The sequence below is a fragment of the Chanodichthys erythropterus genome, chromosome 13 (assembly GCF_024489055.1).
Source record: "Chanodichthys erythropterus isolate Z2021 chromosome 13, ASM2448905v1, whole genome shotgun sequence".
NCBI lineage: Eukaryota > Metazoa > Chordata > Actinopteri > Cypriniformes > Xenocyprididae > Chanodichthys > Chanodichthys erythropterus.
In genome coordinates, this window is record NC_090233.1 from 40,581,214 (window position 1) to 40,608,064 (window position 26,851).

The 26,851-nt window shown below is 35.8% G+C and overlaps 1 protein-coding gene across 1 annotated transcript; it reads left to right on the top strand.

The window, feature by feature from the left end:
* ndufs4 (NADH:ubiquinone oxidoreductase subunit S4) lies at window positions 1-25,857 on the top strand. The gene is made up of 5 exons (XM_067408146.1): window positions 1-144; window positions 3,719-3,797; window positions 25,059-25,231; window positions 25,317-25,390; window positions 25,668-25,857. The coding sequence occupies exons 1-5, from the start codon at window positions 62-64 to the stop codon at window positions 25,769-25,771; spliced, it is 513 nt and encodes a 170-aa protein (XP_067264247.1). The 5' UTR covers window positions 1-61; the 3' UTR covers window positions 25,772-25,857.
* The last annotated feature ends 994 nt before the right edge of the window (window positions 25,858-26,851 follow it).

A 26,851-nucleotide genomic window follows, 5' to 3' on the forward strand; every position in this document is an offset into this window, starting at 1 on the left:
CACATCGCTTGACTGAGTTTGGACGCTTTGAGTTGCCGTACAGCCCTCAGACCATGTCAATATGGCGTCTTCAATGTCACTCTTTGGTTTAAGCCGAATTATCTCTTTTAACTCAGTCACAAAAACATTTGTGAATCCTGCCAGGTAATAACCAGTAATTCTAATAATTGTTTTACATTTATATATTTAGATGCAAAGAAATAACGCTCGGTTGGTTTGTTTGTTGATCTGTTGAGCGTTAAAGTGTTAGCCAGTTAGCTAACTAACATAGCCAGAGTGTCATCTGTTAATTCTCTCGTTTTAAAAGCTGTCTGTTTGACGCACATCTTTTGTGGTATCATAATAGATTATATAGTCCTGTAACGTGTTATTTTAGTCAATCAAACAATAGACTCGGAATCTGAGGTGTGCTCTATTTAAAACACATAGAAATGAAACCGGCTAATGTTAGTGATAAATACAGTGCTGATTCTCCTGTGCTGGTGTGTTGAATGATATTGTCAGATGTCAGTGTGATTGTCATGTGTGGCTGTTTGTGTGAAGGTTGTTAGTGCGTCGACCTTCTGCATGAACGAAGTCTGAAAATACAGAATGTTAATATAAACACGAGTCTAGGAGAAGGTTGAGTTATGGCAATACATATTTATTTCTTTATCTGTTACAGAAGTTCTGAAATTTGCAAGCTAATACTCTTATCACTTGTTGTATACATCTGACGGGTTGTGTAGTTTAACATGTTGGAAACTGTGTACCAATATACTCAGTTTTAGCTTTTTTTTTTTACTGTAAAAATTGTTTTCATATTTTTCAGTCAAATTTTCCCATCTTGTAGTCACCATGAAATCAAAATTCATATTTTTTTGTTGATTAGTGCTGTATTATTACAAATTATTTATTTGTGCACATCATTATTTGTAAAATTCACATCCTCATAATCTATCCTGTGAAAATAAGTTCCCTTCCCTCTTGTAACAGCATCTCTTCTCTGATGAAATGTTTACTGGTGTGAGGGTGGGGCAACCTGTCACTCACATGAGATCAGAGTAATGGCAAATTACATCCATCCAAACAAATCCCTATGGACAGGATCAAGTCCCACCTACATTTGTTTTTCTTGTTTGAGATGCAGTTTCACTTAGATTCATCACAATAAGGAAGATAAGACTATCAAAACTTCCGTTTCATGCTGATCTAAATCATCTCTTCCATCTGGCTGAATATCAGATCAGGACCCAGCAGGCATAGAGGAGTTGTAATGAATGACTACATTTCTTTTGATTTAAGATTTTCATTCTGAAAGAATGACATACTAGTAATTGAAACACAAGCACATTGCCTTTATGCTTTGATTATATTTTTCATAAATAAATATGATTGAGGATTTTTAGAATGTTTGTAATTCTGTTAAATTTTTGGCCTTGTGGTTGCTGCAAGTGCTCCAGCAAATTGAGCAGTCATGCTAATGTGATATGTGGGTTTGACCAAGGACTATAGTCTAGAAAGACGGTTCACTCCTATTACTTATGAATGGGAGACACTGTAACATGCAACATGGTGGAATACCGCCTTCTAAAAAAATAATTGCTGATTGGTAAAGTCATTGCTTCACTGCAGCTGCCATTAGAAGCTCGTGTTTAGGACTGCACATGCTCATTGGCTGATTTAAGCCTGAAATAGGCTTTTTTTTACACTGTTTGAGCACAAATGGGACATTTCATGTAAAATTTCATTGCTTATTTGAAATATGTTATTTAGTTGAGTTCTGCAAGCTGTTTTCAAGATTCCCCCACTGAAATAGATAGGACTTGGTCTTGGATGTCCCAAAATGCCCAGAGGCGTTGCAAATATGGCCACAGAGTGAACAGACTTTCCTTAAAAGGGACTTTGGTTTGACTCTGGCCCTCTGTCTCTACACTTGATTTTCTTTCTATCAATAAAATGTTGCAAAGGCCAAAACACATTTTGTATGTGCAAGTCTGATATAAATTTGTCACGTGTTTACATTAAAATGCACACACTGTCTGCTCTCGTCCTGCATGTTCCCTTTCCCTATAATTTGGATCAGTGGCGTGGCAAGTCAGCCCCGGGCCCATATGCAAAAATAAAATTCTGTCTCTCGCGTGCGAGCCTTTGAAAGTATTTGGCTGCGGAAAGATGCGTTCGGCGTGTTCACTGCACACTATCTAGTGCACTTTTGTTTTCAAACACTCAATTCACTCTTGCATGGGCTGTTGTACAGTACACACACTGTCCGTGCCATCACAAAAATTGGGCTGCATGTGCACAGGGAGTGCGGACGTCCACGAACCCTCCTGATGAGGAAAATTTTGCAATGCGGATATCTGAAGTATACTTTGGGGTTAAGCTTGTAATAGCGGGCCCCCTATCAGCCTGGGCCCATATGCACGTGCATACCTTGCATGCCCAGACGTTACGCCACTGATTTGGATATTAGTTGATTAGTTGTTGTTTTTTTTTTTGTTTTTTTTAATTTTCAATTTTTCATTTAGTTTTTTTTTGCAAAAGTTAATAAAATTCAGGTTACAAACGTAAAGCATGTGTTTGCTTAACACATTGGGCCTTATTCGTGAAACAAAAGCAGATTTAATGTCTGTTTAAATCATTTGTGAAACTGTCCCTAAATCATTGCATTCAATTCAAAGCACCAGTTTACATAGGCAAGGCAATTTTATTTGTATAGCACATTTCATACACAATGGTAATTCAAAGTGCTTTACATAAAGAAGAAGAATAAAAATAGAACATAAGGAATAGAAATAACAGTAAAAACAGATAATTTTGCTATTTGGATTTAAAATGAATTAAAAGTCAGAATCATGATGATACATAAAAGATATAAAAATACATTAAAAATGAAATAAAAACAGGAAAAGAATTTAAAGAATAAAAAGATAATACGTATAAAATAAAGTGCAAACAGTTCGGACATAGCACAGTGCTCAATCAGCAAATGCATAGGTAAAAAGATGTGTTTTGAGTCTGGATTTGAATGTGGCTACTGTTGGAACACACCTGATATTTTCTGGAAGCTGGTTCCAGCTGCGGCTGGCGTAACAGCTAAAAGCAGACTCTCCTTGCTTTGAGTGAACCATTGGTATTTCTAAATGACTTGATCCTGATGATCTGAGTGATCTGTTAGGTTATGAGCATATCTGCAATGTATTGAGGTCCTAGGCCATTGAGTGATTTATAAGATGATAGGATCATATTTATGAATGATTAATGTACTCTTTTGGTGATAAATGAATAAGGCTTATCCATAAGATAAGGCCTACTGAAATGGTCCAAATTTAAAAGCAGCTTTATGTTTCCTCACCTTTCGGCTGTGTGTCATTTACTTAGTTGAAATGAGAGATCAGTAAGGGATTCTGTCGCTCGGTACTTCTGAATTATTGTTCATTTATGACAGACCAGCTTCTGTTCAATTTCAAAGGCTGTGACTGCAGACTGGCAGGACGACACCAATGGCTGTTTGTTGCTAACTGGCTTATAGTAGCCTGCCAGAAACTCAGCAGGCAGAATTAATGGGGGCCGTGGAGAGAGATGTGTGCCTTCCTTTCTCCTGTCCCTCGACACACATTCTCCTCCAAAACACTTCACTGTGCCGTTGTTTATATCTAAGTACAGTTTTTTTTTGTGTGTGTGTGTCTGCTTGTTATCTCTATTATTTTTTAAAATTCATCTTCCTGTTTTGCAGGTCAATAAGCACGTCAGGATGGAGGCTGGCAGAACAACAGGGACGGGGATCCCAGCTCATCACTGTGGATGAGAAACTGGTATAAACTTTGGCTGCTTTGTACTGTTGTTTTTTGGATTGTACTGGGTCACAATTCTTAAATGCTTTTTTAATTATAATAATAATTGCAATTTATTTATGTATATTTTACATAGTTAGATCACAATATATGGATATGATTTTCATTAATAATATATATATATTAAAATATATTTTTTAATGAATGCTAGTGTGCATTAGACAGTGAAAAATGTCCTCTCCTAAATCCATCTATGCTGAAATGGAGATTTCTAATCTTTTTATTATTTTTTTTCCTTCATGTCCTTGTGAAACAATAATGACCTTGTTTACCTTTGAGACTTCAGACACTCAGCTGGCTTGAATGTGTGGGACAGGTTTGGCAGAGTGGGGTGTTTGGGTGGACTCAGACTATCTCTGATTGTGAGCGGGCAAGTACACCCCGCCTGGTTGAGGGCTCTCGTTTAATAGTAGGGGCCACTCTAAAGTAAAGCTGCAAAAGGGCCCCCAAAAAGAGGGGATTGAAAGAAAAAGGGGGAAAAACAGTCTGACAGTAGCAGACTCACAGGAAGACGGCGGCTGTCCTTTTATAATTGGCCACAGAGCTTTCATTGTTGTTCTCAGGCGAGCTGTGCCCATTGAGCGAGATATTTGGTCATGGTGAAGACTACCTGTCTTATTCAAGACATTTTAGAGAGCCTTCTTATAATAGATTTTCATATTTGCTGTAAATATCATCAGACAGTTTGCAGCAGTGGTAATGTAACTTAAACAAGGTTGCAAAGAAAAAAAGAATTTATATTTTCCATTTAAGAAGTAATATATGGACAGCCAATTCTGTTTAACTTGCGTGTATTTATGGCATGTCTGTAGATCACATGTAAAACATATGACTACAGTATTTTCTGAATTGAAAGCATCTTTTCAACGGTTACAATTTAGGGATTAGTTTCTGTGGAACTGCTCTGTGAAGATGATGTGCAGGTCTTCAGTGATCTGAGGTAATCTCAGAATGTCTTGAAGAATTTATATTGGGTCACCTGGATGTGTTTTTGTGTTTGACCCTAAATAAATTCTACAAGACATTTCTTTGGATCTCTAATTTTCATGGCTTTCTCTGTAATTTATCACCGAAACATGGAAATAGGAAGAATGTGAAAGGGAGAATGCATCACAAAGAGCATCAATTTTTTTAAACAAAAAAACTGCTTTGAGTTTTTATCTCAAATCAAAGTTGGAAGTTTATGATGCGATCACAAAATGGAGAGTTTGAGTAACTACATTAATCAAACTTGATAAAAATATGAAAAATATAATAGATCATTGTTTGGATGAAATATTTTCAAATTTCATGTTCAATTTTCATATTCAATATAATCATGTCTGATTAATTGGGAAATATTTTATTATTATAAATGGTCCTATGATGTGACATTCTTAAAAAGAAAGTATTCAATTTAGTCTAGATAGAGATTTATCGGATATCATCAAAAGGTAAAAAGTTTTTTAAATAATATAATATAATATAATATAATATAATATAATATAATATAATATAATATAATATAATATAATATAATATAATATAATATAATATAATATAATATAATAATCAATCAAGCTCTGGGGCCGTATTCACAAAACATTTTAAGGCTAAAAGCAGCTCCTAACTTGCCGATTTAGGAGAAACTCTTTTAAAAAAAAGAAAAAAGAAAAAAAATCACAAATCACAAACAATCCTAATTGCTGTTGCTGCCAATCCTCCTCAGCAATCCGCCCAAAGACACTGTACACCATTGAGGCAATGGCGATAAAGCCTTGGGTGTTGAATCTTTTCTTCATAAATGCAATAAATATTTTGATTTATAGACTTGAATCTACATATAATTGCCAAAAATAAATTTTAATGAATAAATAAATGTCCGATTACCTGTGGCTGTTGTTTTCACAAGTTCACACTTACAGATGATTGAATACAATTAAATAAAAATATAGTAATAAGTGTATTCCGTGTGCTGTCCAAGGGGATCAAGGGTTCCAAGCTCGAAATTTAACCCAAACCCAGAGTTCTCCCCGTAACCCCAGCCGAGAGTGCGGAGGGATGCATAAAACTGTCGAGGTAACTATAGGTGAGTGAGTCGGCTCTCATCTGTGTATATTATTTATACCTCTTCTCGAACTGTTTAGATGGACTGTTCAAATGCGCTCCTCCCCAAATTTGTTTATAAAACATTATTTGTTTCTTGAATTCTGCATTCTCTAGAGACGCTGACATGTAAAAGGCTGACAATTAGCTGAAAATATACTAGTTTAATTATTAGACACTTAGCCTACATTTAAAAACCTTTATTTGATTATGGCAATATTTTTATTATAAAATCTCTATTTGAATATGGCAACATTTGTATTTTAAAACTTTTAATTTGGAAACATGATACCTTATTCTACAATATTTCCATGATTAAATCACTGACAGAGACCCCTCCCCCATCAGCCAATCACTGTGGGCATAGCTAGTAAGCGTGTTGGCATCATCCATATAATGATGTCAACCCCGCCCTTTCTCTTAAGACTTTTCTCTATTCCTTAGTAAAAGTTGGTCTCAGCAGCTTTGTAAATGGGTTTTAAGAGAAAACTCTTAGCTAAGAACTATTTTAGAGAACTTTCAGTGGTAAGATAAAATGTTTTGTGAATACAGCCCCTGGTGTTTATGAATGATATTTCACTCACTGTTTTGGTTATTTTTATTAAGGAAATGGTTTGCATAAGTTGTTTTGAAACTAATTAATCTAAGATTTAAAGTGCCTTTGAAAATTTTATAATGGCATTCTTTATGTTTTTGAAAATCAAATTTTGAAAAGAGGAGGGGGGGGATCTCGAGCTCTAGTTAAAGTGCTTGCAAATGTGCCACTTTGCAGTGCAGTCAAATGTGTGGCATTGCAAATGACGGTAATTAAGGTCCTGCGTGATTGTGGCGCAGTCTGGGCGCTTTCACCCTCTGGTGCCTGCACTGACTTGCTTTTGTTGGTAATTACAGTTTGATTAAGCATGCTGGGCCACGAGAAAGCCTGCATGGCTGGCCAGTGACACAGAGCTTCACAAGGAATGTCTGAGCCGTGCAAGAGCTCATATAACCAGAGCTTTCTGAATTAACTTAGCTGCTTGTGAAACTCCTTTTTATATGACTTTTTCTTAATGTGAATTCACATTCATACTGATTTTGTTTAATATGAAAAAGATCATTATAAGTAAGCCATTTGCTGAGGAACACTGCATTGTTTGAGCATCCTGATCGGCCCAACACACCAACAGTGGCTCAACAAATGGTGTGAGTTTGGGATAGTCTGTTTGATGGCCATGGCAGACAGGGGATAGTCTTCAGAAAACCTGTTTCATTATGTCATTATTTTGCTAATTCGTTTGCTGCTGTTAGTGGTGTAGATATTACACAGTCATTTACTGAAAGTGCATGTATTTGCATGTATATTGAAATGTTTTTGCGAACCATTCTGCATACCAAAATAAATGCAAAAAGCAGTGAAATTATAACTAATTGCAAGCAAGAGGCATTTTGTTTAGCAGGAGCTGTAAATTGAATGAACATGTTAAAAAAAGCTGTCAAACTTGTATCGTTGTGTAGGAGGCTCCAAGGTAGACAGAATTCAAGATCCAGCCGTGATTCTGTCCTCCTCCCCCTTCTCCCTCTTTCCCTTCAGTGTTCATCTCAAGTGTCTGTTTTGTCTAGTTGTCCCCTCGTACCAGGTGCTTGTCCGGGGGAAAAAAAAAACCCAAGGCCGGCAAGTAGGTCAAAGGATATTGCTCTTTAAAGAGGATCTGACAAGAGGCTTTGTGTATTAGTCGCTAAATGGTATTTCATTTGCTTAACACTTGAGAAAGTAACCTTTAAAGTGCCCAACAGCACCTTTGTGTGGCAGAGGAAGGACACTTGCACTGGCTGTAGTGCACACTGTGGTCCTCACTTCGTTTCCATCACCCTGTGGTCTTCCAAAAGGGTCAAAACACTTTTTTTCTACTGCTCATAGTCTAAAAATATGAATGCTAATGTAGCTGATTGACCTTTAGTAATAATTATAATTGGGTTGTGACTCCTATATTAAACTTTTATTAATTGTAATTGCCATTACACACAGAAAGTTGGCAATTCGTTACTTTCCAGGATTCAGGACAGAAATTTGCCTGAAAGGGTTTCCTGTATAGTTATCTTAACAAATACTTTTGTTAGTCTTCAGTGTTATTTGTTGTGCTGTTCACTTGGGATGTGTCGCAGTCACCTAGAATGTGAACAGTTGGGTATATATATATAAAATATATATAATATGTATAATATATAAAATAAAATATATTAGGGGTGTAACGGTTCTCTGTAAAAAATCTAAATGATAGATATGCATTCTGGCTTCCCGTAAACTTTGTTCTATGCGAGTGCCGTATACTCTATATGACCAATCATTTACGCCATCATTACCTGGGTGTTGATAGCATGCCAGCACATGTGAGACCTGAACAGCACATTTTGCTATCTGTGTTTAAACTAAACTAATTTAAGCCTTCCTAATTTTAATATTCGAGTGCAAGATGTAAATATTGAGTTCTCTTTCAAGTCTTGCGCTTGAACAGACACAAAATAATTGCTAGGTGAGTATCCTAGAAAACATTGTCAGTTATATTTTAAGTGAACTTAAACACTCGAGAAAGAACGCATGTGTTCAGTGTTAGTGTACCGTATCCGTGCATTAGCCTGTAGCAGCCTAATATTCCTAATGTGTTTTTAATGTTAATCAAACAACAAAAGACTAGGAAATCACTTATTGCTCTGGACTGAATAACTTTTGTAACTTAATTAATAATGATTCATCTTTATTTAATTTATACAGAAAAGATTATATGCAATGTTGTTTTACATTTGATTAGCTACTTTATTCAATTTCTGTACCTGAAAACTTCTGGAAAACCTGAAAAGCACTGTTTATTTTATTTGTATCTTTGCTTTACTGTATTTATTTGTGCTATTGTTTGTAGTTAAATTATTTTTTATTTTCTTTGTTTTTATTTGACAGTAGTCCTTTTTCCCCTGAATATAGCACATACCGAACTGCACCGAAACCGTGACCCTAAAACCCTGATAAAAACCGAACCATAATGTGAACCGTTGCACCGCTAATATATACTTATTATGTTATGAAAATTAGAAAAAGGGAAGGGTGAAGAGGAAAAACAAATCAATGTTCACATCTGGCTGGTTCCTGCTGTTTTGTACAATAAAAGTTTCATAATAATCCCTTTTAATACTGAACATTATGTTTTTAATGTTACTTTTCTTATTGTCTTCTGCTGTTCTAAACCCTTGAAGAAAATATCTCCTTTTGCTTTGAACAGCAACATTACACAATATCTAAAGTTAAAAAAGTGAAATCATAATAAACCACCCCTTTAATAAAGATCTATCAAAGCACCGAAGCAACCCTGTAATGTCAGCTGATCCACAAAGATGTGCAGATCTCTCGTTTTCACCTCATTCTCATTTAGAGAGTGAATCCAAATATGTTACTAGTCTGTCTCTGTTTATCAAGTGGATCATCTGTCATTGGACACAAATTGTTTTTTAACCATGAAGTACATTTGCATGCAAGTTGACACACTAACCTGTAATATCTTTCCATTTTTATTTTTTTTTTTTTGGATATGTCTGAGCAGATTGATAATTTCCCCTTTTCTTTTCCTTTATTAATCACCATGCAAATTGTACCAGAACGATTCTGAAGGAATTATGCTGGAATGATGGAGTATTATTTAAAACAACTCCATATGCTGAAATGTGAACAATACAGCCATCAATTTTATATATTATTGTCGGTCTATACTCAAAACATGCCAGTAGGCCACACATGCACATAACTTTGAGTTAACTGCGTCCTTCCCTTTCTAGTCAGAAACAGGCAACAGATGCCATCAGTGTATGAATCTGCTATCGAGTGTGGCAACACAGATCTGGATTTCACATCTGAATATCAGAGCAATCAATAAAACAGTCAAGAAACCTCTTCTGAAGGGACAGTTAAAGTTGAAATATGTCCCTTTAATGAATTTGTGCAAGCAAATTTTGAAATTCATCACAATTGCTTACAAATCACATTAGAATTCAAAATCGACACCTTGAGAGCATTTTTTTTTCCTTCTTGTAGTTCTGTTCGTACACCAAATTCTTTCTTGTTTACACTTTGGTATCGGTCTTGTTGGCCACACTTGGCTCTACCAAGCTGCACGCAGGGCTCATTCAAGCAGTCGGCCTCACAGTCTGCCGCTCTGAAAAGGCTCTCATGCTCTTTATTCACAGAGGAGCCAGAGGTGTCAGAAATATAGACACGCTTTCACGTGACGGAGACTTTGCCAGTCTTTTCTCCCTCGCTCTTAAGCCTGGCATTCTGTCTGCACATACAGGTATTGAAGGGCTCAGTGAATAGTGTCAAACTTCATAGTTCTCATTTTGCTTCCTGTACATGCAATGAGAAAAGTGCAGTGTTTCCCTTTGTGGTCCCCTCTCTCTGGCCTAATTTTTCTTTGCCCCTTGAAGCACCATATTTAAGGCACAGTCGCTTGCTTTGTCTATGGGCCATTGTGCATTCGTCTGTTGCTTAGATCACCCTCGTAGTTTTTGTTGTCCTAATGTATGCAGGCAAGACTAAGTCTAGACTACTTTTTTTTTCCCCATTTTTTTTTTTCTTTCCTCTAATTTTGCAGGACAATGGAAAGTTTTTCAATTTAGAAAATATTTAAGATCTTATTTGGTCTAAAGGTAGGGCATTTATGGAAAAGCTAATAATATAATTAAATATTATTTACTAATAATATTTATCTTTACCAGAAAGATATATTGTGGTCTAAGCGCAGACACTGAATTTAAGTCTTGCATGTCTGTTTAGACTAATTGTCATTCTGCTCAGCAGTGTCTTTGAATGAGACCTCTTCTTCTCTGTCCCTTGTGCTAAACATTTTCAACAAAAAGATTAATTCAAATGTTGAAGCTTTCTATTTCAACTTTAAAGCCAACTGAATCTAATCCTAAGGTTTGAAGATACCCATCTTGGAAAGTTCTGATATTTCGCTAAATCTTTGTCGTAACTAAGTTACAAGTGTGGTTCTGAGCTAGTGTCATCTTTGACAGGTTTGTTCATTATAAAGCCTAACATCTTTTTCCCCTTTCACTCAAGTTATGTTGTAAAATGGAGCATATGGTACTGTATTTTCTTCCCAGCCTGCTGGAGTGTCACGTGAAGACTTTGTGTAAGTCAGTGTTTGGAAGCCTTTTGTTCACAGTTCATACCAAAGAACCTCTTTTATATGAATCAAGTGGCAGATGATAGACAATGATGAAAATTTGATTCTTTGAAGTTGTAATAGCCATTGAAATGTGTGAAGTTCCTGCATTGAAAGGGGAGCTGCTCGTAGGATTCACAACCTTGGGTGGCTGCTTGCTGGGAGGTTTGTCCGTGTGTTGTTGCCGACTTCCCATTGCTGGTCGCTAATTCCCAAAGGAATTGGACTCTCTGCCTTTCAGCAGACTCCTTTAGCTCAGCAGCACCACACTAGAGTGTCAGACCATGCAGCATGTTACACACAGCTTTCAGATCAACTTCTTGTAACAGTCCTCTCTTATTTTTTTATACTATAAACCAAAAAAAATTATATATATTTTAGGGGTGCATCGGTTCAAATTACTCATGGTTCGGTTTTTATCATGGTTTTACGGTCACGGCTTTGGTACTGTTCGGCATGTGCTACGTTCAGGGGAAAAAAGGACTAATAAAAATAAAAATAAAGAAAATAAGAACAAATAATCAAATTACAAGCAGCAGTAGAGCAAAGATTAAAAATAAAATAAACAGTGCTTTTCAGGCACAGAAATTGAATAAAGTAGCTAATCAGATATAAAACAACATTGCATATAATCTTCACTGTATAAATTAAATAAAGATTAATCATTAATAAGTTACAAAAGCTATTCAGTCAAGAGCAGTGAGTGATTTCCCAGTGTAATGACCTAATCCAGTATAATGAAACGCATCCGATTTCTTTCTCTTTCATCTGATTTTGTGTGTATGTGTCTGTTCAAGAGCAAGGAGATGCAAAAGAGGAATCATTTTGGTGTTTTTGCGCTATTGAAACGTGCCTCTCTGTGTGTGTGCGCCAGTGTTGGGCACGTTACTTTAAAAAAGTTATTAGTTATAGTTACTAGTTACTTCTCACAAATAGTAACAGAGTTAGTAACTGAGTTACATCATTTTAAAAATAACTAATTACCAGGGAAAGTAACTATTGCGTTACTGACGGACAGAACGAGCAGAGCTCCTCCCTCGTGGTGAAGTGTTTTCTGTGTTGACAAATCTTTTGCGATGTCCTAATAACAGTCGCGATTCGCACGCAACGCGTCAATGTCCGCTAATGTCCGATTCGCGATATAATGACTCTTTTGAACAGATTCATTTTAATGAATCATGACAACAACTGATCTGTCCACACTGTCTATAATGAATCATTTACTCGAACAACTCTGAAATTTAGCAAGAGTGGTTAGTAAAATTAGCCTTAATAATCCACAATATTTTCAGGTTATTTAAATGACAATGTGTAGTAAATTAGGCCTACCTATAAAATCAGTTAGTTTAGACTGGAGTGAGGTGAAACCAGAACAAAGCAAGTTGTTGTTAGCTAGGTGCATTCAATTGTATATGGTAGAAAATTATATTATTAGTTAATATAACTTCTAAATGCTATTTTTTTTTTTTTATACTTTTCAGGCTTAGCAAAAAAGCATCTTCTCTTACAAAGCTATAAAATCACTTTTTGGTTTGTTTTTTTTTTTTTTTTTTTTTTTTTGCAAAGAGGGCAACAAAGAATGAGAGTGAGAGTGACGGGTACTTTATTGTCAGTATCGGGCTCGCAGATCACGTAGGGCACTTTTTACTGTTTGTGTGGATGACCATGTCTGTCACCACCGAAGACCATTTTTGACCCAGGAAAAACCCTGCATTGATTCATTTGAATTTAAATATTTAATACTTTCACAGTGATTAATTTTCATTAATTAATCACAGAGTATGTAATTAATTAGATAATTTTTAATCGATTGACAGCCCTAAAATATATATAATATATAATAAAAGAAGCTACCAGTATAAAAGAAGCTACCAGTGACGTAGGTGTACGCTGATGGGAAACACCAGGACCTGCCATTTTTAAAAAGCCGTGTACACAGCCTTTAGTGTTTTCAAAAATATTGATATTTCGATATTTCGACAGCGAGTTGAGACGCACGTGCCTCCTCTCATTCACAGCGCAGACACATAATAAAGCCGCCTTTGACATACAAGTGCCAAAATAACGTCCTTTTCGCGGTTTATTAATGGTCAAATTCACTCAGAAACAATATCACAATGCCCATCTTGGTGAGTATTGATGTAAAACAGTTCAGGAAGAATGTGTCCGTGCGTTCGTCAGGTCTTAAAGGGACAGTAGCCGAATAAACGTGCTGCTCTCTATGTTGTTATTATTAATTAAAATACAAAGAGAAAATCACTTACTGCTCTTGACTGATTAACTTCTGTAACTTTAATTGATTAATCTGTATTTAATTTTTATGATTATCCAATGTTATTTTACATTTGATTAGCCTACTTTGTTTTTTTATTCAGTTTCTTAACTGATTACTACAGTTAGACCTACCTGAAAATAGAAAGCAGTCTATTTAATTTCTATCTTTATTCTATTTTATTTGTGCTATAGTTAGTAATTTGTTCATTTGTTCGTATTTTATTTCTGTTTACTTGTCTTTTTTTAAATTCAATTTACCATTTGAAATCAAGCTTCCTTGTGCCGTGTGTAATATATTGCAACAAAATTACCAATTTTTTACAAAATTGTAAAAACAAATACATTGAGTTAGCAAATATTTGTGAGATAATTGTAATGGTAACTGATCAATGTTTATTTATGAGAAAAGCTTAAAAGCTTTATCATTATAAAGCTTTTATATATCATTACTTGAATGGCCGCAATATTAAATATAAGAATAAATTATTCTTGATCTGACTCGTGACTCATGATCCGCTCTTGCTTATGAAATTTCTATGTACTGTATAATACATGTTGGTAGCCATTAAAGAAAATGTAGTTTCATATTTGTTTAAATAGTCCTTTGTTTTAAATTCATGTACTTGATTATGAAAAGTGAACAGCATGAGTAAGGTGCATCATAAGATGCGCAATATATCGGGAGGCATGGAGTGACTCAGACATGATTTTGACCACTTCATTAAGTTTTGTTTTGTAGAAAGCCTTTCTTTAGAGTGAATTTCGTTTTGTAAAAAATATATCTTAATTTTAATCAATGTTTCATCAACCAATTGCCTGGATTTAATAAATAAGAAGCAAATATAGCAAACAATATAATCATGGCAGGCGCGGGCGCGATCACTGGCGCGTGAACTGGAGCGCGACTTATAGGCTAAATGAACCGAGACTTGGCATATAGGCTGCTTGCCTCGCAGACATGAGAAATATATCTATAGAAAGCTTGAAATATCTAAAAACGAAAAGAAATAGGCTACTCTGATTATGTAGCCTAATCCGAATGAAATGTGCATTCTCTCTCTAGGCGCGTCCAGTATGAGCAGATGATGAGAGTCAGCAATGTCAACTTCATATTTGCAGCTGACAGAAAACATTACTTTATTAATCAACAATTAAAATGTCTCCTTGCTGTGTTTTATCACATTCATAATTATTACTTTTGTTAGATGTTTATGGCAAGCTTTATGCGTGCTCGAGTCCTATAGACTATATTACATAAACGCTCATTATTATGGTTTATTCTCTGCAGTAGGCCTATTTAAGAAATTAAATTTAATCTCTTAAATTTTCAGAGATTAAATGTGATTAGTCAACTAATGGCTTAAACGAACAACTAATAGTTGACTAGAAAAACTTATTTCACGTATTTTAGATCCAGCAAAAGGTATTCTGGTTTAAGGTCACACTCTGCTCACATACTCACACACAAACACAGAGCATCATACATTATTATCAGTTTAAAATTATATTTGTGTACGACTAACCACAGCACACATGCAGGTCCTATGGCTGAGAGAGAGCCTACTCGGATGAAAACTGCTTCAGTGAGCTCAATTACAGTAACGCAGCATTTTTTTGCCAGTAACGGTAATGGCGTTGTAACGGGAGAAAAAGTAATTTGTTTGATTACTCGTTACTGAAAAAAGTAACGGCGTTAGTAGTGCCGTTTATTTATAACGCTGTTATTCCCATCACTGGTGTTTGAGACTGTGTAAAATATGTATAATATGTATAAAATGAATGTGTGTGTGTGTGTGTGTGTGTGTGTGTGTGTGTGTGTGTGTGTGTGTGTGTGTGTGTGTGTGTGAAAAAACAATTATTTTCAACCTTCATTCTGACCCTCTGTCTGAAATGACCTGTTTTTAAGGGGCGGCTTCATATGCTCCATATGCCCGTGTGACGTCACAAGCCCCTCAATATCCAATTTTTTATTTGATTTTTCATGTCATGAATTCTTTCATGTCATTTAATTCTGTAATTGATACATTTAGCTAGATTTCAGTTATGATGCTTTATTTTCTCTGCTAATGCTTTAAATTTTAAAGTGCAGTTCTTTTAAACGATTCCTCTTTTTGAGCTGTTTAAAAATACTGGCTCAAGTCATTTGTGAATCAGTCTACACTGGTTACATTGTTTGTGCTTTTTTTTTTAACCATTACATTGCAGATTCAGTGAAAAGCAGTTCAGGAAACACTCATACATTACATGTGTGTTAATGAACTAAATTACAAGATTTTAAAGTGTAAAAGCCATCTTCAGGGTAGGGATTCAGCAATTAACTGATTTCACGATTAAAGGCACCATATGTTTTTTTTTTTTTCACCGCTAGGGGCTGCTAAACTCTTCAAAACAATAACAAAGGCGTAGATTGATGACGCAGTGAATGAACGTGGATATAAAGCAGGGCGTGGCCGAGAATCGCAGGCGCAATTGCTAATGAGAGGCATATCAGTGCCACGTGCGAGTCCCAGGGGATATAAAGGAATGAGGACATTTCATTCTACCGAACTACTCACAAAGCTGAAATACTTCTAATATAGGTCAGGTTTTTTTGACAAATTAAAATTGTGAGATAATGCAACACTGTTTCACTTGGTCTAACGTTATACTATCATACTAAACTGATTTTGAGTGTGTTGAAACTTGTATTGTTATTCTACATATTAGTTTGTTGGCTGTATGAGATGGTGTTAATTTCGTTAACGAAATCGATGACGAAAAATGTTAGTCAACAAAGTTTTTCCCTTGACTAAGACGAGATGATAATCATTAAACGAAAACTGAAACTATATCAACATGCAATATTGTTGACGACAAATTTATTTAAAAGAATGAAAACTTACCAAAAAACTTTATTTTTTCTGAAAAAAAGTGGAGCCAAAACATTTCAGACTGCTGTACAAGACTCGAGCGCTCATGTGTGCGGTTGCCAGATATCAAGATCTCAAATCCCCCAATCAGAGCTTTTATGTTAAATGGATACGTTCCTGGCTTTTTGCTTTTTGCAATCTGGCAAACTCTTGTATGCACTCTCTGCAGAGGCACCATGATCTAAAAAAAAACAGGCATAACGGCAGCTGTAGGCTACTGGAATTCAGCGAACTCCATTTGAGGTCTTCTGCTTAAATGAAAGTGTCATTCAGTCAGTCTGTTCTGTCATGGATCTCTATATTGTTTGTGATTGTGGTTGCCGATTGTACTCATGCAACCTCTGTGTGGCAATATGTAGCCTACGGTCTTTTTTGCCGTTGTTTTAATTGAGAAACATTAATGCACTTGGAATTATTGGAATTACTATTAGGGATTATAATATTTTAGAGTAGGTTTTTGCTTTAACATTACCAGTTTTCATAATGTAGACAGGGCGCGAGAGTAAGTCTTTGGCGTGTATTTAGCTTAGGCTATATTGATAAAATTCTGTTTACAAGATGAGGTAAAATAAACCATGCATATGAATTGATATTCTGTTGATTTGTGCTTATTTGGTGAAAAAGCAACTTCTGATGAAATGTAGAAATAAATTTCCCAAACAACAACAATCATTATATTATTATACATTTATTATACAGTATGACGAAAATGACGAAAATGTGCAAGTTTCCATTGACTAAAACGAGACTAAAATGCTCAGACATTTAGTTGACTAAAACTTGACTAGCCTAAACAAAAACAGGACAAGATTGACTAAATAAGATATAAACTTCGTTTCATTTGACACAGGACTAAGACTAAATTAAAAATAGCTGACGAAATTAACACTAGTATGAGACTAACAGTAAGCTAGGTCAACATTAGAATATCATACTGATGATATTATAACTTTTCACCGTGTGGAGCTATATAACATTGATTAGTCTTATGTAGCTTACATTTGCTTAGCTTGTCTAATAATGTGCAAGAGCACATTATTGGAAACGCCATGCCGAAATTGATCCTCATTTTATTTCTCCTCTTGTCCCAAAGTTTGCTTGCCATGGTCTATAATGTTTGAAAGAAACAACAACAGCGTGCCGCTAGATGTTACGCAGCTGTCTTCATCTGTTGCCATGGTTACTGTGCAGTACAACGAAACCAGGGATAATGCAGATGTTACGTCATTGACAAGTGACAAGGGAGGGACAGGCACTATTTAAAATTGTGAATTTCTCTGATTTACAAATCCTTGGAAACATTTAGGATAATATTAGTACACAGCTGAACGAAATATATAACACTGTGCAAGTGGTTTTTGGATATTTTAATATAAAAAATCATACATATTGTGCTTTTAACTGAGATTTAAAACATCACGGTTAATTGATCATAAAGGCTCTGCTACACTGAGTGTTTGTTGCATGGAACTGTTGCAACTTGCACAAAATGAAAACAGTTACACTAGCGGTTCACCAGCTCAAAGTATCAGAGACATGGAGTTTACTACTCTACTCTAGATTAACTATGGCAGAGGCACCAAACAGCAAAGCTTTCCACCAAAGAACCCCAGCTCACAAAAGTTTCATGGCCCCCACAATATTTTGTAGCATGAATATATGAACATGCAATATATTAAAAGCAAGAACAGAGCCTCTGCTTTTAAACAAAAATAAAATCAGTTTTATTCTAGCTTCATGTACATGTAAAACACAGATGGAGTAACGTTTGATCGAGTCCATCAACACCCCTAAAGCTTCCTATAGCTCATCCTACGTCGACATTTCATTCAGTAACCTTTAGTAACATTTTTCTTCGCCTGTGTTTTGATCTGGAGATACTGCACTCGTTCAGGAGATGCGTAATAGCACCCCTGCCGTATAACAGTGAAAACACGGAAAGCTGGAAAAACTAGTCAATAGCAGGGAAAGAGTTAAAAGGGTAATACATAGCTAATATGTAGCTTATATTTAATTTCAAAGAGACAGAGACTGTATTTTTATTTTCATTGTGATTTATTATCCCCGTTATAGTATTATGTTTAAATAAAATTTAATTTTAAAAAAAAATTTTAAATAAAAAAAATACTGACATGGATGTTTACTAGTGGTTCAACGGATCACAAAACTCACGGTTCGGATCATTTTTCGGATCAGCACACAAAAAAAACAAAAAAAAATTTGGGGGGTGGGGGTAACTGCATTTATTACTTTGCCCACTTTACTACTCCGATACCACAGCAGAAACTACTAGCCTAACTAATATATTATTAAAGGCAAGTGAACAGACTGTAAAAAGAACAAATAGGCTACACTATTACAAGCATAGATGCATACAACATAAAGTTACAAATAAAGTATAAAGTCTAACTGTAGTAGTAATGTACAGAAATGTAATAATTAAATATAAAATGACACTGTTCACTGTATAAATTTAATATAGATTAATCTTTGTTAAAGCTGTGTTTTGTTGTTTAATTTACATGACAGACAACAGCAGGTATTTATAGGTTGCTGTCACTTCAAGAGTAAGACTCCATGCTCGCACACCGATAGATACACATCCGAATTCTCACCTCATTCTCTTAGGACATAACAGAATGTGTTTACGAGAATACTTGCTGAGAGGGGTATTTTGACTGACATAATGCGTGTATGTGTCTATCCAAGTGCATTGAGGACGCGAAAGAGAAATCAATTTGGAGTTTGCGGGCGATCTGAAATGCGCCTCTCTCTCGCTGTGTGTGCGCGAGCCTTGTTATGTGCGTCTGTATGCACCAATAACTGTGGCGCGCGATACCGAATTAAATCCTCTTTTGCCTTTTCTAGCGCTAGAATGGTTTTATATCTATTTAATGTGTAAACTAGCAAGACAAAACACGTGCAAATGATAACCTTTCACTCTATTGCGGTTAAACTTGCAACTGATCCGCAAATCACATGCGTCCTGAACCGTGGGGCTTGATCCGAACGGATCACGGATCAACAACAATCCGTTTAACCACTAATGTTTACAAAGCAGAGGTCACCTTTCTTTAATTCCAAAGGGAGAGATGGACTTTTGCTTGTCTTTATTATTATTTTTGTGCTGTATTATTTGGTTACTGTGTAATTTCTGTTTCTGAAGGTGGCAATAAATAGCACTTTAAAGTAGGGGTGGGAATCTTTAGTCACCTCACAATCCGATCCGATTCCAATTCTGGGAGTCACAATCCGATTCCAAAACGATTCTTGGTCTACTTACTTACTTACTTACTTACTTACTTACTTAATTACTTAACCGACTTGAACATCTTAAAATATTTACATTAACATATCCTTACATAAATAATTATAGGTACTTCTTAAAATAATTGCAAATTAAATGAAAACAATTATGTTTATGTTAGTATGTTTAGGATTTTAAACTAATATAACTTCAAAACATATAAGCAAGTAGCATAAACAGGAGCAAAGAAACATATTACAAGCAATAAACAAAGAGTGCTTTCAGTATTTAAGATTATCTGAACGTTTTCTATTCAAGAACTATGAGTGATTTTTTTATTTTTTTTTTTCGTATCTTTACAGTTTGATTGTTACTATGACAACATAGACAGCAGGCGCTCTAATAAGCTGCATTAACTCACGGATATCTTTTGAAATATAAGAAGTAATGAGGTTTGTCCTGTCCATTTAAACCCTTAAGACATAACTGGCTGTGTTTACATTAATTTTGTACAAATTTTGTAATTTCGCACAGCCGCATGAGCGAGCTTTCTTCACAAACAGCTCGTCAGCACTTGAAATTGAAAGCAGCCTTTTGTTAGTGAGTTTCATATTTTAAATATATAAGTCCACTGCATTCTAAACAACATAAATGATGCCTTCGTAGAGCATTTGTAAGGAAAATACAGACGGGCAAGACCACACACTGCAAGTGTAACATCAAACAAAGCACATCTCTCACTACGCATCCTGTGCAATTAAGCCCGCAAATGTCTGTAACTCGCTTCAACCTTTCCAAACTTTATAAAAGATTATTTTACGGAAGGTTCGAACAGTGTGTGTGTGTGTGTGAGGAATTGGAAGCAAGCAAAATACTGGTGTTTCTAAAGCACACTCAGCGCCATCGCGCATCTAGCTAAAAACTAAGCTCAGAATCGATTCGGAAATTCTCATCATTGATCCAGAATCGTTGGAGAGAGAATCACGATGGATCGACACCCTCCTTACTTTAAAGAGTGTTCATGTGATTTTATACATTAGTAGTGTGTGAAATTAATGAATACATAAAAATCGTGATAAACGTCAAACCGTAATTATTCCTCAGACTATAATTGTACCAACAAAATCTATAATCAGTGCATCCCTACTTCAGGGTGGAAGCAGAATTCTTCGTTAAAGCGCTTTAAGCCAAGAACCTAGTCAAACAGCTACAAGGTGAATAGTAACATTATATAAACTTTAATTTGAAGCAAAAAAAGTATTTGAAAATTGGACAAAAATACAGAGGTGCAAGACTGTATACTTAACGGCTTTAGTGCATGAAAACGATGGAGAAATATTAAACTACTCATTTAAAATTATGTATAAAAAAGAACAGTTTTTGACCCGTTTTGATCGGTGGAATTTTCCGTTCAGCATCATGGGTAATGTAGCTTTTCACCATGAATACCGCTGTTAAACAAGTTAAAATAACGTGGGCTTATGGCTTTAACCGAAGCAAATACCTTATATTAACAATTTGGCTTTTTGCTTTAAAAATTAAAATTATCAGCCGAAAATGGCATTTTCAGGTTTTGGTTGAAAAAGAAAGGCTGAAAATATAAGCCGAAAAGATGCCGCCCCACCAGTGTTGCCAGATTGGAAATGTCCAATTATTGTACCAGAAGCTCAAAATTATCGTATTTGAAAGAAAATGATCGTACACGACTTTTTAGTATAGGTTAATGAACTAAATTAATAACTAATGATTTTTACAACAGAAAGAATCAATACTGAACTACCCTAAGCTGGACAATCACACTATTTTTGCTGCTGTACAGCCAAAATTATGTTCCCTCTATCTCTGTAAAGCTATACTTTGAAACAATCTGCATTGTAAAAAGAGCTATATAAATAAAGGTGACTTGACGAGTCAAACGTACAGAATACAGCTATTTATCTATAGACCAACAACTTTTTGACATGAACTGTAAATTACCACAACACATAAATAATTATTAGGCGTGCCTTAGTGGGAAACAACTGACCTAAGCGCCGCGGCAGAAACGTTAACTTGGCCTGCGTCTCAATGTGCATACTATCCATCCTAAATAGTATGTGACATCAGTCAATTTCAATACTATTTCGGGCAGATAAGGTGGACAGTATGCACATTGGGATGCAGGGTTGAGCTTGTGAAAGAGATTCATTCTCCACAATGATTGGCCGAGAAGACGTAACATGAGATGAGATGGAAGACGTGCCTAACAAAGTTCACGTTAGGATCCACACAGCTAGATCAATGAGCATCATTTTAAGTGTCACAAAATACTGAAATTATCGTACATAATGGGATTTTTTTCATTATTGATCGTACATCGTACAGAGGTCAGAATTATCGTACAAATACGATAATTATCATACGTCTGGCAACACTGCGCCCCACCGTGATCAGGTTTCACTCTCGCGTAGCATGTTTTGTAACTTTTGTGAGCTGCTCCGCTTCCAAAGATGCACATTTTCGAAGCAAACATGAAATTCAAACTGTTTAACTGCTCTCAGATTTCATCAGAAAGATCTTCATTTGTGTTCTGAAGATGAACAAAAGTCTTACGGGTGTGGAACGACATGAGCATGAGTAATTAATGACAGAATTTTCATTTTTGGGTGAACTAACCCTTTAAAATCAGATAGAGCTATAAATGTATCTTCATATTTGCAGGTAAAGCTTAATTTACAGGTAGACTACTTTCCTTGACCCCCCCAACATCTTATTTTGATGTCCTTCAGGGAGGATCAAGCCTTCCTCACAATTTTCATTTTGGTGCATCCCTAATGTAAAGGCATAATACAATAGAAAGTCACAGGATGAATCAGTTCATCCAAAATGATCTGTCCATTAAACATGACCAATACTTTTACATAGTTTTGCACAGGGTCATACAAAGACAAAACACCATTTGGTGACACACATGACACAGTAAATATTAATTAAATGACATCAAATGTAACACCCTAATGTACATTTACTGCTAAAAACAACATGTCACACAGGTACTTTTGGGAATGTCTTTTTTACTGTTTTTCATTATAAATTATACAGTAATTAATATCTGTAAAAAGCAATAAATAAATTCATAAACTGTTCTTAGCTTGTTTTGTCTGTAGCCGGAATATGACTTGCTTTTCCCCCACATAAAAAAAACGTTTAGTCGACATTAATAATCGTTTTTACAGTATCAAGAGCAATAATCAACAGTAATGATTTTTGTCATATTAAAGCTTAACCCTCTGAGTTTCTGTTTTCTATTTACATTATGCAGTTTTTGTGTAAATACATGTACATGAGCAGCATTAAACAGTCTGTGTAAATAAATGCCATGTCAGATGCAGCTTCTGTTCCACCTTTGCAGTGTGAAGATGGCTTTAGTTGATGTTGAAAGAAAAATTAACCATCTATAGCATTGTGATTTGATTGTAATAAATACATAAAACATAAATACATTTAATAAGGTAATTATAAAAATTGCCTTTACAAAGGTTTAAAAAAAAAAGGCCATGGAAACCAATTTCAGGGGGAAAATATTGGTGGTTTTTAAGACAATCCAGCTTAAATATATTGGGTAAGAATCTGCAATCATATTGTTACTTTCAGAAAAACCAGTTCAGTCCAGCAATGAAGAGAGACTGATGCCCTGAATGATACCTGCTCAGATCAAACGCTTCAAATTTAGCTCAAGTTTGCAGCGTTCTTTTCACCTTCACACCTGAAAGCCCAGGATTCTGACCTCTGACTGGAGACCTGCAGTGAACAACATAAGACTTTGAGAGTGTGAGAAATTAGCTTGTCTAGACAAGTGTACGTCTGTATACAAACTAGGCAGTATTTGGACTTTTATGCCCTTTGGGGTTTAGTGCAAATATGTGAGAACAGCAAAGCTTCTTTTTATGCTTTTATTTATGAGAGCAAAAGTGTGAATCTTGTTTTTGGCAAACCATACAATAAAGTGTAACTTTGCTGATTTTCAAATTTCAATGTTTCCTGATTCTCCATGTTACCTGGACCTAGAAATTCACATTTATTTGTCCTTTGACAGCTTCACGGCTTTTGTGAAAACTACAGATTATGCTTCCTGCTTTTTTGTATGGACAGAGGGTTATTAACAGAATGGTTATTGTAAGGGTAGGTTTATCACTGAAAATTGTATCTTAGCCGTACTATGTCTACTCTTTAAAAAGCATTATCGTTACAGGAATAATACAAGTTTGTCACCATCAAAACTAAAAGTTTACTAATAAGTATTTCCTTCTAAAGCAAGGCGGTATTTGTGTATTCATAGCAGACTGGTGGGAGTGGCCTTTAGGAAGATGGAAGAAGGATGAAGAACAAAATCTTTTTTAAATGCATATATACAGTTCAGTTGAATGATAACATATGAGTTTGAGTTTAATTTATTTATATAGCACATTTAATATCGACAGAGTCGACCAAAGTGCTGCACGGAGAAATAAAATTATACTATTTTCAAAAAATAAAACAATCACAAAGGGTATACAACACTAAAAACACACACTGAATACAGTAGTTACTCGAGTCCATAAGCCTTTTTAAAAAGATTTGTCTTAAGTAGAGATTTAAAAACCGATACAGAAGTGGCTGATCTCAAGCTAAAAGGCAAGTTATTCCACAACTGGGGTGCAGCCACCGAAATTGCACGATCCTCCTTAAGCTTTAAGCACGTTTTGGGTACTGACAGCAACAGTCTGTTTGATGACCTTAAAGGCCTATTGGTCCGGTGGTAGGACAAAAGATCTGAAAGGTAGTTTGGAGCCAAGCCATTCAGGGACTTTATAAACAAATAATAATACCTTAAACTGAAATCTATACTCAATGGGGAGGCAGTGCAAACTAGCCAAAACAGGCGAAATATGTTCCCTCTTCCTTGTCCCCGTTAAAAATCTAAGCCGCAGCATTTTGATCCAGCTGTAGGTGAGACAAACACGATTGAGGGATATGCCCTCTTTAATGCGGTTAAACTGAATGTATGAAGCAAACTGTTTGCTGAAAATATGCCCAACTTAACACTGAAATAGGAGCATGCAGTTTCTGTCAATTGCATTTGAAACTATAATATAATAATAAATGTGTGTATATAAGAGCTGCATGATTAATCGTAAAAAAAAAAAAAAAAAAAAAAATTCCACGCGATCTTATTCCTAAATGACAATGATTCGCCTGTGTCTATTAAACATTTGCCAAAATCATACCAGGACTTTTAAATCTGCATTGCATTAAAATGATCTCAGAAGTATTAAAATGATCACAAAAGTACCGGGATAGAACTAGTTTATAGTTTGCATATAAACAGTCTATGGTCACAATCAAAATCGAGGAAATTACCTTTCTGAAAGTAACTTGTTGCATCAAATAAAGAAGACCATTGTGTAATTTGCACCCTGCTCTTAGAATTTGATGAACAGCATGTTGAAGTCATGATGTACCTGTATGAAAATGTTTATTATCTTTCTCATTTTGTTAGGACATCACAACTTTGACTGGCGTTCCCGAGGAGCATATTAAGACGCGCAAAGTCCGTATCTTTGTGCCCACCCGCAATGCCATGCAGTCCGGTGTCAAAAACACCCAGAAGTGGAAGATGGATTTTGACACCAGAGAGCGCTGGGAGAACCCACTGATGGGCTGGGCCTCCACGTGAGTGGACATCAGTATGATAATCATGCTTTTTGAATTGCCTAATAAAATCCATTGTCTGAAGTCATTTTTATTCCCAATCCAGGGCAGACCCCCTGTCCAACATGGTGCTTACGTTCGGCACTAAGGAGGAAGCTATCGCTTTCGCAGAGAAGAACGGTAATTAATTGAAACATTTTTCCACTCTCGTGACCATATTTTTTAAACACAGAATTCTTCCGATTAGAATCACATCCAAAAATGTCTCTTGAGACAGAGGATGCTGAGCTTTGAAAAAGAAATGTTTGTGTTTGTGGCATAAAGATTCGCATTTATCCTCACCCTGTCTTCTCCGGCCTGGTGTTTACACCGCACATCAGCAGCAGTGGACATATCCCAAATCCAGCCTGTAAGATATACTTGGCTGAGCCTGCTCTGTGCCTGTTTATTTTTACAGGTTGGAGTTATGATATAACAGAAAAGAGGGTCCCGAAGCCGAGAGTGAAGTCATATGGAGCAAACTTTTCCTGGGACAAAAGGACCAGGAGGTCGGCCAAGTAGACCTCCCATTTCTGCCTGTCCGTGTTGTCTTTAACAGACCTGTAAAAATAATATACTCTATGTATCTAATAAACTATCTTTACAACACCTGAGTTTTTACTGTGCTTCCTTTACTATGTCTGGATATTACTTCACTCCAAATCATTGTAATGACACAATATCTCTGGTAGCATTCAGCACTTATTATTACTGAAGTAACCGTGTGCTTTGAAATGTCTTCGTTTCCTCAGAAAATAATTCTTGTCAGGTGGTTTGTTTTTTCCACCCTTCAAATCCTCTTGAAGACAGTTTAGTGTTAATGTTTCTGAAACGGCAAGATGAGGTAAATGTCAAGCTTCAAAGACTGAATGCGGCTAGATATGTTTACTCTCATGCTCCTCCAGGGATGAGCCGAGATGAGGAAAACACCGGTCTGCTCCAAATGACGTTCAATTGAAAAAGCAGTGATGGTTTTACTCTGTCATCTCTGCTAGCACATTAGCAGAGTCCCTGCCTCTACTCAAACCATGTTCATTTTGCATCACGTTACAAATCTACATTGCTTTGAATCATTCAAATGTTTACGTTTTTAAGCCTTAAAAGTCAGAATGAGTGATTGATAGTGCGTTTTTTTTTTTTTTTTTTTTTGGACAAACTTAATCTAATTGATCTGACACCATTGCCTTATAAATGGCCTGTATGTAAAAGAAGTATTTGTATTTTGCACTTGTCTTGAACTTTCAGGAACCACCCAGTCATTTACCACAGAAGTTCTTCTATGCAAACAGAAAGAAGATTTGTGACAGAATCCATTCAGATCATTTTGAAGGAGAAATATGCACAAGACAACTTTATGGGGAGCTCTGGCCTACAGGGAAGAGTGGCACACAATGCAAGATGGCAGTCCTCTGAAAGAACAATGTTTGGAGTTTGTCAAGAAGCATTACAGGGGCTCTGTGATATGATGTGAAACTTGAGCCTAAATGCAGTCTCATTTCTGCTGTATCACCTTGTATGGTGGTAGGGTCATGTGTGATTGGTTTTCATCAGCAGAGAGGACCTGTTTAAATCAGTTTTGTCCTTATGGGAAAATTGGCATGA

What these genes read in the sequence shown, in the direction of transcription:
- ndufs4 (XM_067408146.1), top strand. Translation starts at nt 62, where the DNA reads ATGGCGTCTTCAATGTCACTCTTTGGTTTAAGCCGAATTATCTCTTTT. An exon ending in TCACTGTGGATGAGAAACTG is followed by an intron (nt 3,798 to 25,058) that starts GTATAAACTTTG and finishes TCATTTTGTTAG; the next exon opens with GACATCACAACTTTGACTGG. An exon ending in CTGATGGGCTGGGCCTCCAC is followed by an intron (nt 25,232 to 25,316) that starts GTGAGTGGACAT and finishes TTCCCAATCCAG; the next exon opens with GGCAGACCCCCTGTCCAACA.